General features: G+C 33.4%; 1 protein-coding gene and 1 long non-coding RNA gene across 3 annotated transcripts in view; both read left to right on the top strand.

Moving 5' to 3' along the window:
- LOC144856495 (uncharacterized) overlaps nt 1-4,644 on the top strand; it is a 55,346-nt gene extending 50,702 nt beyond the window's left edge. Inside the window, exon 6 of the long non-coding RNA XR_013614927.1 lies at nt 4,067-4,644. This is a non-coding gene — a long non-coding RNA (uncharacterized LOC144856495). The remainder of the gene's footprint in view (nt 1-4,066) is intronic.
- A 7,069-nt stretch (nt 4,645-11,713) lies between these two features.
- On the top strand, nt 11,714-15,109 carry LOC144855441 (NADH dehydrogenase [ubiquinone] 1 alpha subcomplex assembly factor 3-like). 2 transcript variants are annotated; one of them, XM_078713302.1, is made up of 6 exons: nt 11,714-11,851; nt 12,327-12,525; nt 12,717-12,783; nt 13,188-13,288; nt 14,123-14,289; nt 14,476-15,109. In XM_078713302.1, exons 1-5 carry the CDS (start codon nt 11,754-11,756, stop codon nt 14,261-14,263), a joined length of 606 nt encoding a protein of 201 aa, XP_078569428.1. In that variant the 5' UTR covers nt 11,714-11,753; the 3' UTR covers nt 14,264-14,289; nt 14,476-15,109. The 2 variants fall into 2 exon arrangements, with proteins under 2 accessions (XP_078569428.1, XP_078569427.1); XM_078713301.1 differs by lacking the exon at nt 14,476-15,109 and having other exon boundaries at nt 14,123-14,371.
- The last annotated feature ends 1,020 nt before the right edge of the window (nt 15,110-16,129 follow it).

Genomic DNA, 16,129 nt, shown 5'->3' with positions numbered 1-16,129 from the left:
TCCATACTTAACATGTATTTTACAATATTCTTCAAAGATGTTTTACTCTTTCAAGTATACTTTTTTCTATATAGACCTATCATTAAGACACGTTCAGTCATCGTGTCAAAATACTTTGTAACTTTTCAGGTCCAATGTTTATTTTTACTTTCAATGGCATTATTCCTATATTTAACTCAACAATTCCAAAATACTGAACTCCAAACATTACCTATTAACTTAACTGTTTCCAAGAAACTTAAACTATGTGTAATACATTTAACTAAATAAGTTTACGATGTTTTAAACTCAATGTATACTATTCTTCAAGATCTTCCAAAAACTCCATATTGTCAGGATAAACTTCCATAATTCTAGACATTTCAGGACATTGTAGGTCCTTACTTCCAAAGCAAATTAATTCTATCGTGGAGGAGACTGATTTTACTATATACTTGTAAGATATCATTCTAAATATGTTTAAGATGTTTTAAACTCAATGTATACTATTCTTCAAGATTTTCCAAAAACTCCATATTGTCAGGATAAACTTCCATAATTCTAGACATTTCAGGACATTGTAGGTCCTTACTTCCAAAGCAAATTAATTCTTGGAGGAGACTGATTTTACTATATACTTGTAAGATATCATTCTATTCTTTCAATTTCTCTCCATTTTTGGTGGGACTACAGTACATTTTCTGATTAGTCTTCCTTGATTACATTACAAAGATATCCAACACTTTCTCTATTTGGGACACTGTGTAACTCTATCCTTACGATCCATGGAGAAAACTAATCTAACAATGTTGAAGCAGAGATCACTTCCTTAGTTCAACTACTAATAATTTCCAACCTTTATAATTAGCATGCTTAACCTCAATTCATTAATGAAATGATGTCATTTGTAAGCTAAAGATGATACGGTGTTGAGATTCAATTCTTACAGAGATGTAAAAGTTGGTACTTGAGCTTAACCGGAAATTACTCGACAAAAATGTGAACATCAGCCTTCCCTGCAGCATCAGATCGATTACGGTCTTAACCCCCCCCCCCCCCCTTCCCCAACTACTCCGTATCTACTAACGATCCAAAAGAAATGTGTTATCGTTTTACGACTGAAGAAAGTCTGATGCTTATAAATGGTTACAAAATAAGAATAAACATTTTTGGATTATTACCCTTTTTCTTATTAGTGCGTTCACAATGACTGTCGTTATACATAGACTTACTGGTATTAAAATAGTATATATTATTTTTATTTTGTTTGAAGGTTTGCCTGGCGAAATCAAATGATGTTGATATAAAGTTGGTTTCTGAAAGAACTGTTGAGTTTCTCGAGGAAGTGTTATACGTGGTTCTGTGTACCGCAAACTATCAACATGTTTAGTAGTATGTTAGTATGATCCCATATGATGATTATTTATAAATCATTGAATGTGTTTATTACTGCGTAGCAGCTACAGTTTTCACATTCTTCACGGCGATGTGACCTATTGTCACGCTTCATTGCTTGTCAGATCCGAAAGTTCATTGTTTGACTACAAAACATTGGCCTACGACGACCTAGGCCAGTTTAAGGCTTTCTCTCTCTGCGGTAGCACTATACAGCTGCGCACAGCACAAACTTGCACTTTGCAATTTCTAATTTAAAAAAACAATTTACACAATAAAAGTGAAAACAACAATGAAAATGAAAAATAAATTCAACAAATTTATCATCGAACACAGATTCCTCATCAAATAAATCACCACTAGGCCTAATTGTAAGAACAGTTCTAAAAAGTAATAAACCTTCCTATTTTAGCTGTCCTAGTTTTAAAAATTCATATTAATAAATATTTTAATAAAAAAAAAGGTATTTACAAAAGCAATCGATATATACTGAACTAATTTTGGAAAAAGCAATGCAAATGTTTAGTCACCCAACCTAGAAATGAACAAACAAGTAATTTTGCTTGCTCGAGGTAATTTGTCATCAAATATAACAGGGTTTTTATACTATAACAAAGCAGCAGTTTATTTGAATATCACAAGAATTAGATTTGGATAACAAAAATCGGAGCTGCACTTGACTTGATGAAATTATTTCTGAAGCATAGTTCCGCTTCTAGATAAATTTCAATTAAGTATTCAGCTTCATATTGGAAAATTTTTATCAGATCACCGAAGTTAAGCAACGTTGGGCCTGGTTAAAGCTTGGATGGGAGATCGACCATCTGGGAATATCGGGTACTCTATATGGAGCTGGGGTCCCGTTAGGTATTTGAAATCAGCACTGCTGACTCTTATGGCAGCTTCTGCATCTAGTATCTGCCTCAGACGTATTGGCTTAATGCCTTTCCTCTGGTCAAGCGGGGCACTGGATTAGAGAAGCCCTTGATCAATGTTAGGACCAATCAAGGTGCTTTAAACAGTCCTGGCTTTGTTTGTATCAAACCTGTTAGTGGCGGTAATTATCGCTGTTGATTTCGATTGAATAAAAAAAAAATAGTTGACCAATTTTTTTTTTTTTCTTATGTAGGTTCGTCTCACTTTATTCTTCTTTATCTGTTAAAATATTGAATTACATACAATACATTACGTAATAATATTCATAAGCCATACAGTACATAAATTATTAAATCCATGTTACAACTGACATTTATTTTTCAACCATTTTTGAAGAATCATTTCCTTACTATTGTGATTAAAAAAAGATTGTTTAACTTAATAGTTTGTAAAAATATATTTCCTCCTCGTTTGTTTAATGGGAACGTGTCCCCTTAATTGTGTTTGTTTGTGTCCCTTGAATAGAGCTGATTGTACTTTATGGGAAATAAAAAAATGTTGTAATGTTTAATGTTGATTAATAGACTTTCACCAAATATGTGGTTGTCTTGTCTTTTTTATGTTAGTCCACCGCTGATACTGATATTCTTTTATTGTCCATAGTAATATAAAATGGAAATACATTTGAAACTGGCATGAAATATAAAAAAAAGATATACTATACAAATTCAGAAGATTAAAACCAAATACACAAAGATACATTAAAAGCTAGGTTATGTATAATACATACAGATTAAAAGCTTTTATCATAAAATTATTAAAACTATTAAAAATACAATATTAAAAAGGAAGAATTGCACAATGATACGTTAACTCTACAGTTTCCTATCTACCAGTAGACGTTTCGATTTTTTTAAATATTATGAAACGCCATATGTGTCAAAATATTTATCTTTTTACTACTTTCGGTCTAGAACCTTGATTAAAAGCATAGACCATCAAAGACATTTGCATTACCAATTAATCAAACCATTTTCAAACGCATTATTATAAATCACTTGGGTTATCATGTTTATTTGGATTAATTTTAGTCGTAAAACTTATAATTATCCTTTATGAATAAATCTTCTGAGCCTTTAATTGTTTATTAATTGATAAATGTGAATTTACAAAATATTTCTTACGTATCTTCACAACAGAACACCTGTTGATAGCATTCGGACGTTTTTATTAGACACTTTTACGGCCATTTTGACAAATGTTCGCAACGGTACATGTACACAATTCAGCTGTCAATAGGTAGAGTCTAACTGACTGTTGCAAGTCACCTAGAAACGAGGCATAACAGGTATATGCGTATAAAATCACTTTTAGTACATGTTACATGAGTTGGTTAATAGTAGTATGGTATGGTTTAGGCCTACTTCTAATTATTGAAACTTGGGAAACGCAAACAAACGCATAAAAACACAATTAAACGCAATAACATAATCCTATAAAATTAACTAATAACAATTCATGAGCTCACTTATTTTATTTATGCCAACGGTATCGTTAATCGTTATGTGAAATTAACGATGGCTTATAATATTTTAGCCCTATATTTCTGAATTTGCCACTTAGAAAACGCAAACAAACGCAATAAAACACAATTAAACGCAATAACTGCATAATCATACAAAAGAACTAATGAACTATATAACAATTCATGAGCTAACTTATTTATTCATCTATATTAATTAGTACCGCCCTTATAATGCCAGAATAAATTAAGCATGATGAATAATAATTATAATGTACTGTATTTTCGTTTCAGGTGACGATACAATTGAAGCTGAAATAAAATGCTAGTGGCGACTTGTGACTCACTACAAAGGTGATAACAGTAAAATGGCTTTCCATAATGAGTCATAGTTAAATTTAGCTGGTAATTTGAAATAAATCATAACTAAGAATTTAATTATTAGTTATAGATGTAATCTAATATTGGTTGTACAGGAATTTGTTGTATTTCACGCGAACTTTTTAAAAGTGGTTTAGTTTGTCCAAAAATATAAACTTTATAAAAGGGATGGCTCTTTAGGAAGGTTTTTAAAATGGATTTTTCACTATAATGAAACCGCCGATTCAAACGTGTTTGTATGTGATGTAACTATCTATTTGAAGCGTTATTGCTTCATCAGTCTGTCGTTTAAAAATAATCATATGTAACGTTGAGAATCTACCGAACAGCAAAAAACAACAACAATGAAAAACTGCCGAAAATACTTATATCATTGAGAATCTACCGAAAATATTACTAATGGTCTAGTATAGTATGTAGCTCTCCAAAAATGTTACTTCCGATTATTGAGAACTGTAACCGAAAATACAGCATAGAAAAAACTACCACACATTCTAACATGAAATAATACTGCCGAAAATACAAACTGACAGCAATGAAAACTACCGAAAATACTGACAACATTAAAAAACTGCCACAAATTCTAACCGACAACGAAATGAAAAACTACCGAAAATACAAACTGACAGCAATGATAAACAGCCGAAAATACTGACAACATTAAAAAACTGCCACAAATTTTAACAGACAACGAAATGAAAAACTACCGAAAATACAAACTGACAGCAATGAAAACTACCGAAAAAACTGACAACGTTAAAAAACTACCACAAATTTCAACAGACAACGAAATGAAAAACTACCGAAAATACAAACTGACAGCAATGAAAAACAGCCGAAATATAAACAGACAGCGAAATGAAAAACTACCTAAAATACACACTGACAGCAATGAAAACTGACAGCATTAAAAAAACTGCCGAAAATACTAACTGCAACAATAATGAAAGTTCTGACGCAATACAAAATACCGAAAATTACTAAGGCCTAACTGAAACTAAACCAGCGTCATTTTTAATATTGAAAGTAATGTGTATTTTCCCTAAAAACAACCTATTTTTTGTGTAAATAAACTTGCAATTGTTAACATTATCTTCGGTTTCATCATTGTTATTTTATTATTCACGATTAGCAGTGAACCATTATCGTCTGCGCAATTGAAGACGACTAAACTGTGTAAACGCATTATAGAAACGCATTGACCGTTCACCGCTCTAGAGATACCGTTACTGATCTATGTAATATAATCTCTAATTACACAACAAACTTTTGAATTGCGGTCAGTATTGGCTGGAGATAAAAAACCAGCGAGAAATCAGGTTAATGAATGCTGTAATTATCTGAGCGCGTGTGTTAATTGGCGCGATAATACGCACTTTGTCCATTTGTGTTAGGATTTGGAAACTAAGTAAGCCAACACTGAATACGATCTCTGGCTGAATGATAGATAGATAGATATATAAAATGTTTTACAATTCAATCTTTCTTCGTGTAGTACTTGTGTATACCCTTCGCTCTGTGTTGTTTGAAAATATAACACGTGACGCATCCGTTATCTTGTGTAAATCATTATAATTTATTATTTTTGTATAAATAAATATTTTTTAATTACACCAGTAAGCTTGTTCTTCTTCCAAATGTAAATACCTTGTCAAATGGACATTGTGTCTTAAAACATACTGCGCATGCGCATATATGTTTCAGAGCGTGCGCAGTGTTAGAGTGTAGCATTGTGAACGTATAAGTTGTGTACAACAACACTTTCGTTTAAAATGCTACGTTTGGTGTTATTCGAGATGCTGTTTCATAAATGTTAAACCGCCTGTTTTAATTTATGGCTTTACGATGCATTATACTATTAACAACAACCTTCAATTTACAATCCGGATAAGGAAATATGGATTAGAACTGTAACAGAACCGTAAATCATATCATCGTTACATAATATGCATGTTTTGTTGCTCAGTTAGTACAAATTAAACTAATTAGCAGCACCCCAAAGAGCCATTGATGGCATCATTTACAGACCTAAACACATGGGCTGTCGGAAATGTCACGGCGTCGGGAGGATGCGCAACTGTGGGAACTTAATCTTCATGTTATGAAACTTACTCCCCCTGAACCCAGGCGCAGGGTCGTGGAACAAGACCCCGTCAGAAACACAAACGTTTGCCGCGCGCAGATACATCTACAAGCTTGGGGAACACACTGCTCTCCCGCCCTTTAAATTTCAGATAAAACACTGATTTAACATTGGGTTAATTTAAACATTTTATTTACTATTACTCTCCCTATTTCAAAATTCTTGTAGGCCAACTTTATATGGAAAAGACACCGATCAATTTTTTGAAAACATCTGCGTCTTGTAATGGTGTCAAAATATTCTGTAGGCACGAAGACGCGTTATATTTGCTCGTCGAAGCGAAATAGTAACGCTTGTACAACTGCTATCACGTCCGATACGACGCTTCCGAAGATTAACACTATCGACTGATCTGCCTGCCTAGACTTCCGCTGGTAGGTTAATATATTGTATGAGGACAAGGCCGCTGGGAAATGAAGACACACCCTAACAAAACAACAAATTGCATTATTATTCATACCATATTTTTATTACCGATTACTCAAGGTTTTATGAAATAAATTCTGCAATAAAAATCAAAATATGACGTGAAAGGTCACGTGAAAGGTCACGTTAAAGTCACCGCATTGTGGAATTATTAAACCAAAGCATATAATTTAGCTATTAATAGTTTTTACAAAAATGATTCGCAATTTAAAAACTGGACTTACCAATTTAATAATATAGCTTTATATTTGTAGGCCTACCCAACAAATCCATGCAATTGTATAAATTATAATAATGTGGTGCATTGGGACCGTGACTGTTTCTATTATATATAATACCATAAATTCGAACCCGGTAGCTTTTATTTCAGTATATTTAGTATATTGACATGATTTTGTGTTTATTGAAAAAAAAAGTTAACGCCGCTTTAAGCTAAATCAGTTGAACCGTAGGATGGCGCTCTTTACAATTCAACAACATTGATAGCTCTTTATTTCTTTTACCATTTTGTATTTATTTAAACAAATATTTGAATAGTATTTATCTTTCAAATTAAAACGTATAATTAAAACATAACTGAAGTATTATTTACCAGTTATTAGGAAATTAAATATACTGTATTCAGGTTTACGTTAATGGCAAGACTTGGCAATGGTATTTTTAGGAAAAACACTGATTTTTTATTACTCATTTATGTAACATATTTTAGGCAAACAATTATCTACAGACAGTATTTGACTATAGATGTTTCAGTATAGGCCTATAACGTATAATTACACAAAAAGTTAGGCCTACTGAATGTACTACTTCTCCTCTCACGTGCAACAACACGCGCGACAAACTATAATTCTGTCGTGTCACAGGCAGACATGAAAGTGAAACGGTTTGGTAAAGCGTGGTTCCCACTAGAGACGCAACGCAAGGACATACGCGCAACGCAAGCGAGTTGACCAATGACAAGCCACTGTTCGAATAATCCATCGTTTGTGATTTGTCAAATCACTACGTTGCGTTACGTCCTTGTGTTGCGTCGCTAGTGGGAACCAAGCTTTAGGCTTTGAATTTAACTGGAGAAAAATACACGCAGTACTGTCGTATTATATGATTGTGTGTAAAAGCTAACTGCAGCCTCGCCATGGACTCCTCTATCATGTATATGCATTAGGCCTAACAATCCATTCGACACGATAAGAATTAAACAATAATTCTGTTTAGATAGAGATGATAAAAACTACATTTCGACACGATTATACCACTAACAACCTTATAGGTTCAATGACAGGTAATTTACTGTACCATCTGCCTTCGTATTTTCTTTTGTGATAAAACGAAGGAAAAATCAATGAACGTCCTACGTATCTTTTGCGAATTATGAATTATGGAGAGATATGAGATTACAGTAAATTGCTATTAAAAAGTTCATTGTGCAAAATTCAATTTGGGTTTCACATATCAATTTATTATAAGCTCATTAGTGGAAGTGATGTGCTCTTGTCGTGTACGCGCTGAATCGACGCACATCATGTACTTCACCATTAACATATTCTTGATGATGACAGAATATAATATGTATCTGTAAAGGTTGGTTCCCACTAGAGAAATAACATGACGTAAGTCAACGCAAGTGGTTTGACCAATCACAAGCGATGGATTATTCGAACTGTCGGTTGTCATTGGTCAACTCGCTTACCTTGCGTCTACGGGCTTGCGTGTAAGCTTGTTTCCCATTTGGATGCAACGTAACGACGTAACGTAAGTATTTTGACCACCAATAACGAGTCGTATGATTGGTCAACTCACTGTATCTGCGATGCGCCTACATGCGTTGCGTTCAAGCAATGGGATGGGGTGGGGGACGAAGCTGAATGCCAATTTACATAGACGAGCGGTAACGGTAATAACGCTATAGACAGTGGCGCTGCGGCTTGGATAAACCAAGTGGCCCCTGAGCAGTGCCCAGGGGAAAAAAGAGGCATATTAACATATGTGTATAAAAAGGCTAAAAACGCATGAAGCCTCCAGCGCTGAAGGGCCGCTTGGGGTTCCTATACCAGGGGCCTCAGGCCTCTGCGTTACACCACTGACTATAGAATATATGTTATTCCTTATCAACAACCCACTGCGGTTTCCGGCTCAAGATCGATACAGCTTATCGTGGGGACAAGCTACTCGGTTTTCCGCTTACCGTTACCGCTCGTCTCTGTGTAAATTGGCCCTAATAAAGAACAGAATTCCTTTTTTACCGTATTCTTATTCGAATTTTTGGAAACCTCTTCAATACATTAATAGCGTCTTTAAAGAAGTATTTTATTTGAAATACCATCTAATCCTTGGCTTGAGTTTTATAAGGAATGTATTCTTTAAAACGTTTTTGGCAATTGATACCTCGCGGAGATAGATATGCTTTATCGCATAATTGCACACCGGTTTAATTAGCAGCGAAAACAAAACGTGATCAATCAAAAGGTGCGTTTTTATTGCTTCATTGATTTTACATCAACGCATGGCTGATTTAACCAATATTATCTTACCAATTTTATCGGTGAAAAAGATAATAAAACAGATATTTTATCTTGTTCTTATCTTGTTTCTTTGTATGTATATACTAGCAGTACTGAAATATAAAATTTCATCGTTTTTACATTAGTTACAATGTAACTGAAACAAGTATTTTGTAGTCATTTTGAACACATTTTAATTTCCCCTAAGGGTCTATTCATGTTGAGTACAGCCAACAAAGGCACTAATTCTGAGATGGGCCAGTACACCGGGGTGGTATACCCTCCTCCCCCACCCAGTGGCGTAACGCGGAGGCCTGAGGCCCCTGGTTTAGGAACCCTCCAACACTGGATGCCTCGGGTAGTTTTGCAGTTTCGACATATTGAATGCCTGCTTTCCTCTGAGCACTGCCCATGAGCTCCAGGGCCCCCGGGTTTAGGCAGTGAGCGTGTGTAGGCTGGACCTTCAATCCTATGTGTTATGATTAATGTTTTATTTTTACCGGTGTACAGAAAAAAATATATATTCGGTGGCCTAAATGATTATTATAAGAAAGAAAACTAAGGAAGACATCAAACAACTTAAACAACTAGCCAATGAAAGATCCGGAAAATTGTAAGAAATTGGAAAAGAGATATAGGGAGCTGCAGCCCAAGCGGAAATGTCGGCAGACTTTTCAGCGGAGAGGCAGTAATCAATCAATCAATCATTTAATCATTATAAGACAGAAACCCGCGAAACCTTTACTTTACCTGAATAAATAATGTAGGAGTCAACGAACTCATTTTATTTGATTCTTTATAGATTCGAATTTACTACAATAATGCATTTAAAATGGGGAAAACAACGAACCCGGTCATATCAGTAAACCGTTGATTTGTTCAAACTATTAATTCATATGAATGTTAACCCATGGTTTACACTCCTATGTCAAATGATATTGGCCTTGTGTTAATGACATCTATTACAAACAAAACATTAAAGATGTATTGTCCCCCTGAAAATTAAAAAAAAAATGTTTTTTGTTGAATATGCCATTTTAATGTCACATAATAATTATCCACTTTGACCAAAAATTGGATCGAAAAAAAAAAGTATTTACCTGCTGAAAAACTGTAATTTAAAGCAAAAAATGGTCAAATTGGCTGCCAGCCAATGGTTTTTGGTGAAATTTAACCATTTATTTTGTCATTTTATAAGTGAAAACATTATTTTTTATAATTTTTTTTTCTACGGAAGTGACTTTATTAAAACTACAAAATAACATGTTTAAAGCTCAGGTACAGGCATGGATTTTAAATATAATATTTGGTTAATAGTACATAAATCAAATATTTGTAATAGAAATCAAGACGAAAAAACATGAATTTCCATTAATATGGTCAAATACAAAATTTGGCAAAATTCTGCCATAAAAACCAGGAAGACATTTTTTTCAGTAGTTAGGTAGTTAACCTAATGTAATAACATGTCTGGTGACTCCCTAGAAAGTGAAAAAAGATGGTGGATATACGGTGGATAATTTTTGCTATAGCATGAAAATAAAAATCTGAAGTTGAATAAAAATACCAGAAATGTAATATTCAAGTTATATTACCTATATTTATTCATCTGATAACATTTTTTACCACACCGTTTATTTTTTAAAGCTTTTTAAAATGCCTCTCTATTTACAAAATGTGTGTACAAAAGAATAGAGATTTTACTGTGTAATTTGAACTATCCCCCCACTGATAAGAAAGTGCTTATTTTCAACAAGCTTGTGTAACACAAATAAAATCCTAAAAATTATGAAACATAGGGGAAACTATAGATCGATAATTATTGGAATGTATGATCAATAGAAATTTTTTGCCCGCACCTGGCCTTTAAAGTCTGATTTAATTAATTTTCATTTTTTATGTTTTTGGGGGACAATACATCTTTAACCCATTAAAATGGCAATGAACCAGGTGGCTTATTGTGCTACGACGAAATAATCAAGCAGGTTTTTTAGAATTGATTTCAATTACCAATTACGGTATACATAACCGACGTCTCACATTATATTTAGCATTATTATTTGAATCTTTTAGCTATTAAGATAATTATTGCAATGAAAGCAGTTATGGGTTTTGTTCTGGATTTGCTTTTAGATTCATGGATTAATATAAATGCTTAACAAATCAACAAATGTATTATTATTGATTGATGTTTGGTATAATCTATTTCAGGCCTATGTGTGATTTTTTTGAAAAGAAAATCTGTAAGATTTTGCGATTATAGTTAATTTTTGTATTACTTTGATAAAAGTTGGCGTATTACGGAAAAATATGTTTCAAAATATTTGATAAAAATATAACAATCATTAAGGCAATTTATGAATAGCTTTTCTACTGAATATAAACAGGGAGATTGTACATCTCCCTGATATAAACGAATAATAGTACTGTATTTTATTTTCGATTTTATTAAAAACTGGGTTGCTGCCCTCTATAACTGTAATCCAAAACCAATAGCGCGACCTCTGTCGTCAAACTTTAGTCTAACAAAATGGCTGCGCCCATGGGTCTTGTCAGGCCTCGTCTGTCAGGCATTCTGAGCCTTATATCTTCCAATGTAAAATGTATTGGTTCATGTTACAACATAAGGTAACAATATTAAGATTTATTAGTTTTTGGCGCTATTGTAAGATTTTGTTTTAGTAGGCTAGGCCTAGATGTATGAAATGTCACGCATGTCAATTGTTGCCATTTTGGTGATGATGATGGATGGCGATACCTGACGCGCATGTAGGCTAGGCCTAGATAAAGTGGCTATATGCCTAGCCCTAGATAAAATGGGCTATATGCCTAGCTTTGGCATAAGAGTAATACTAATCTATATACGTCCTCCAGGCTGCCGCCTAGTACACCTTGTAGGGCCCGATAACATTCAGTAAACGTTTTTTTCTGATATATTTAATTAAAATGTTATTGAATAAATTAGATGAGTTGTTGTCTATCTTTGTTTGGTTAGTAAGTTAGTTAGTACATTATACAACACTAAATAATACTAGGCCTAAATAGTATTCTACATTTTAACATTTCAAACATTTTTAAACATTTATATTTTGTATTTTTGCAGCAAAACATCAAATAGAAAATTCAGCAGGCTGCATCCCACTGATGATGAACTTTACGTTAAAACTACAGTTAGTCTTTTATCGAAAGAGGTCACCGACGTCCCACAAGTGACAGCCTACAGTCAGAAGGGATTCACCATTAGTGAGGACTCAATTACTGGGCCAGTTGCAATATTACCGAAGAGTCTCATCTCATGGAATGTAAGGGTAACTTAATTCGATGTTCCGCAATATACGGGACACAAATTGGAAAAAAAAAATGTTATTATTAATAAAACATTAGATTGACAAGCAAGCATTTTACCACCTTGCAATTCCACTTTCATGTACGTCATTTAATTTACCCTCTCATGCTATATGGTTTTGCTAACTTGCACTGTTTTTATTTACAGATACGAAATTGGGAGGAGATTTCAAAAGAAAGTTTAACTTTATTTTATTTGATAGAACCTAAAATTGGTAAGAAAATAAGGTAGAGGAATAAAAAAATGTCATTCCTATTTAGCACTCAGTTCACAAAGCCTCTAAGCGCTTCACTAACGTAACGCAGACGCTTTATTAAACACGTAATGTTGCAGCTCGTAATCAGTGGAGCTGTGTTTTGACTTCGCCAGGTACCCATTTATACACCTGGATTGAGAGAGGTAAATGTAAGTAATGTCTTTACTAAGGACACAAGCAATGTGACGAACATTGGATTCGAATTCACGATCCAAGTCCAACGTCCAACACACTGGGCCACATGACTGGAACAGTGATAATTAGTACCAGTAAAAGATCTTGGTTATAAACGATAAGACTACTGTATTGTCTTTATCATTATTAACATTGTACTGTAATTTTATTTATTTATATATTTTTAGAAATTCTTGTACTTGGAGTCGGATCAACGAACCGAAGACTTGACCCTGAAATTCACTCCTTTATGAGTTCAAAGGGCATAGCGCTGGAAGTCCAAGATACGGTAAGTGACATACATTTATAATTCACTCCTTTATGAGTTCAAAGGTCATAGCGCTAAAAGTGCCAGATAATGTAAGTGACATACATTTGGGGGTACTTCTAATTCATTTCTTTATGAGTTCAAAGGTCATAGTGCTAGAAGTGCAAGATACGGTAAGTGACATACATTGGGGGGAATTTCTAATTCACTCCTTTATGAGTTCAAAGGTCATAGCGCTAAAAGTGCCAGATAATGTAAGTGACATACATTTGGGGGAACTTCTAATTCACTCCTTTATGAGTTTAAAGGTCATAGCGCTATAAGTGCAAGATACTGTGACATACATTCAGGGGGACCTTCTAATTCACTCATTTATGAGTTCAAAGGTCATAGTGCTAGAAGTGCAAGATACGGTAAATGACATACATTGGGGGGGGGGGGAGGAACTTCTAATTCACTCCTTTATGAGTTCAAAGGTCATAGCGCTAAAAGTGCCAGATAATGTAAGTGACATACATTTCGGGGAACTTCTAATTCACTCCTTTATGAGTTCAAAGGTCATAGCGCTATAAGTGCAAGATACTGTAAAGTGACATACATTTGGGGGAACTTCTAATTCACTCCTTTATGAGTTCAAAGGTGATAGCGCTATAAGTGCAAGATACTGTAAGTGACATACATTTGGGGAAACGTTTAATCCAATCATTATGTTGACATTAAATATTAAATCAAATTTTCAAACAGGTAGGAGGGGGGTGGCTGAGATTGGACAGAATAATCTCTTCCAAAAGATACGTTTGTTTCTTTAAGAGTACACACAAAGCCTATACTATAAATTTTCTTTTTTTGTTTCAGAGGCATGCATGTGCCACATTCAACTACTTGGTAAATGAAAGCCGTATCGTGGCAGCTGGCCTGATACCGCTTGACCCTGTGTTACCCCCATCATTAGCAAAACTAAAAGGAATAGGAAAGGAACAACAATACATAGAATGACCGAGATTCTCAGTTTAAAAAAATCGGTAACTAGAACTCAATTTTATCAAATTGATTCAATTTTTTAAAAAAAGCACAATAATATCTTTTATACTCGACATGAAGATGGATTTAGTGAGTTTTTTCAATGTCGAGTTTGCGAAATTTTGAAATTTGGCGTAACCCCTTTATGGTGCAAACCTGATCAAAATAGGTTTCTTCTGTTTTTCTAGGTTGTTGCAGACTATTGAAGTCGACAGGGGTTGTCATTTATGTTGTTTCTTACTGGCCCAAATTCAATATTACTGGCCAGTAGTGTTGTATGCGCAAAATTAAGTCTCATATATGAAACTTTATGTAAAAAAATATACTGGCCAAAACAGGCCAGTTTTATAGGCCTGCTGTGGGGTTTACAGCATACCTGAAATTGAATGGCAAGTCATACTGTACTAGGCTGTTGACAAATACCTATGTTTTGCAAAGGGCTTGCTTATCAAACAAAGAAAGTATGAGTACAGTATTACGCCATATGTGCAAAATGTTTGGCTGAATCTCATTAAATTAAAACCTGGACTATGTTTTTTCAGCAGCATATTAAATCTGTAGGCAGAAGCAAATTGGAAGCCTACCATTTAAATTGCATGGTAGGCATGCTTTTGAAACTATGTTTGCATATATTTGTTGATGACAGTAAAGTATGTAAGTGTGCAGAAACAATAAATAAAGCATACATACTTTTAAAAATAAAATGCATTTATTAAAATTTGTGTCCTTCAGACAACACTGATTTATCATTTCACCCTGAAAGCGACTAAAATAAAATCGACTATATAATATTCTCTTACTTTTTTTATACAGTTCGCTTAATTTTATGCAACAAAAATACCTTCTTTGGTGTATTAATATTTTTTAATTGGGAGACTAATAAGTGATTTTTCATTCAAATTTTATAATCACAAGTAAAATAAAAATTACTTTCTTGTCCTCAACTCAAAGATAATTAAAAGTGTGCTTGCAAAATGAATGATTCTTTCATTTTTTTTTTAATATGGCCATTTTTTAAACAAATAAAAATGAAAACACTCAGAAACTGAGTGAAGTACCACAGAGGTTGCATGTTAATATTTAGGCCCATTTTTTTATTATTGTGTAGTTGTGTGATTGTCTTGAAATTCAGTAGGCAGCCGCATGTTCTAAAATAATATACCTATTCACACCAAAATATTTAGGATGATAATTTGAAAATTGTGGACACTATTGTCTGATGAGGGAAGGGATTTTTTTTATTTGACCTAATAAAAAAAATATATACAAAGTATAATAATAATGTAATATACAACAAAATATGTTGTTTGATGTTTGTTCGTAAAAGCTGTGATAAAAAGAAAAGTTTTCAAATTAATAGTTAAACTGCCATATCACAGATTGGATTCGCTTATTTATTTTCCTCACATAATGTAAAGAAATTCAGTACAGGCCTATATTTTTAAAATTAAAAGTATTGCTTTTTAAAACACTAATAGCTTTGGTTAAACCGTGGAAGTAAATTGCAACCTCCGGGGATAGACTATGCTTTCCTTAGGGCATTCAATAATGCTCCCCCCCCCCCCCCCCCCCCCATTTCAGCAATTCCAATAAAATATATAGAGAGGTTAAATTCATTACATTCAAGATTTAGGCCCAATCAATATAATATCAATAATAATAATCAATCAAAAACAATCAATAACATAACAATTAATCAATAATAATAAAAATCAATAATAATCAATTAAAAATAATCAATAATAATAAAAATCAATAATAATCAATTAAAAATAATCAATAATAACAATCAATCAATTATAATTAATAACAATCAATCATAATTAATAACAATCAATCTAT

The sequence above is a fragment of the Antedon bifida genome, chromosome 11 (genome assembly GCF_963402885.1).
Source record: "Antedon bifida chromosome 11, ecAntBifi1.1, whole genome shotgun sequence".
NCBI classification, from domain to species: domain Eukaryota; kingdom Metazoa; phylum Echinodermata; class Crinoidea; order Comatulida; family Antedonidae; genus Antedon; species Antedon bifida.
This window is presented reverse-complemented; position numbering and strand designations above follow the sequence as displayed.

Bases quoted from the DNA above. Each gene is read 5' to 3' on its own strand.
- LOC144855441 (XM_078713302.1), top strand. From the start codon at position 11,754: ATGGCTGCGCCCATGGGTCTTGTCAGGCCTCGTCTGTCAGGCATTCTG. The intron at 11,852-12,326 runs GTAACAATATTA...GTATTTTTGCAG, and splicing joins GGTTCATGTTACAACATAAG to CAAAACATCAAATAGAAAAT. The intron at 12,784-13,187 runs GTAAGAAAATAA...ATATATTTTTAG, and splicing joins TTTGATAGAACCTAAAATTG to AAATTCTTGTACTTGGAGTC.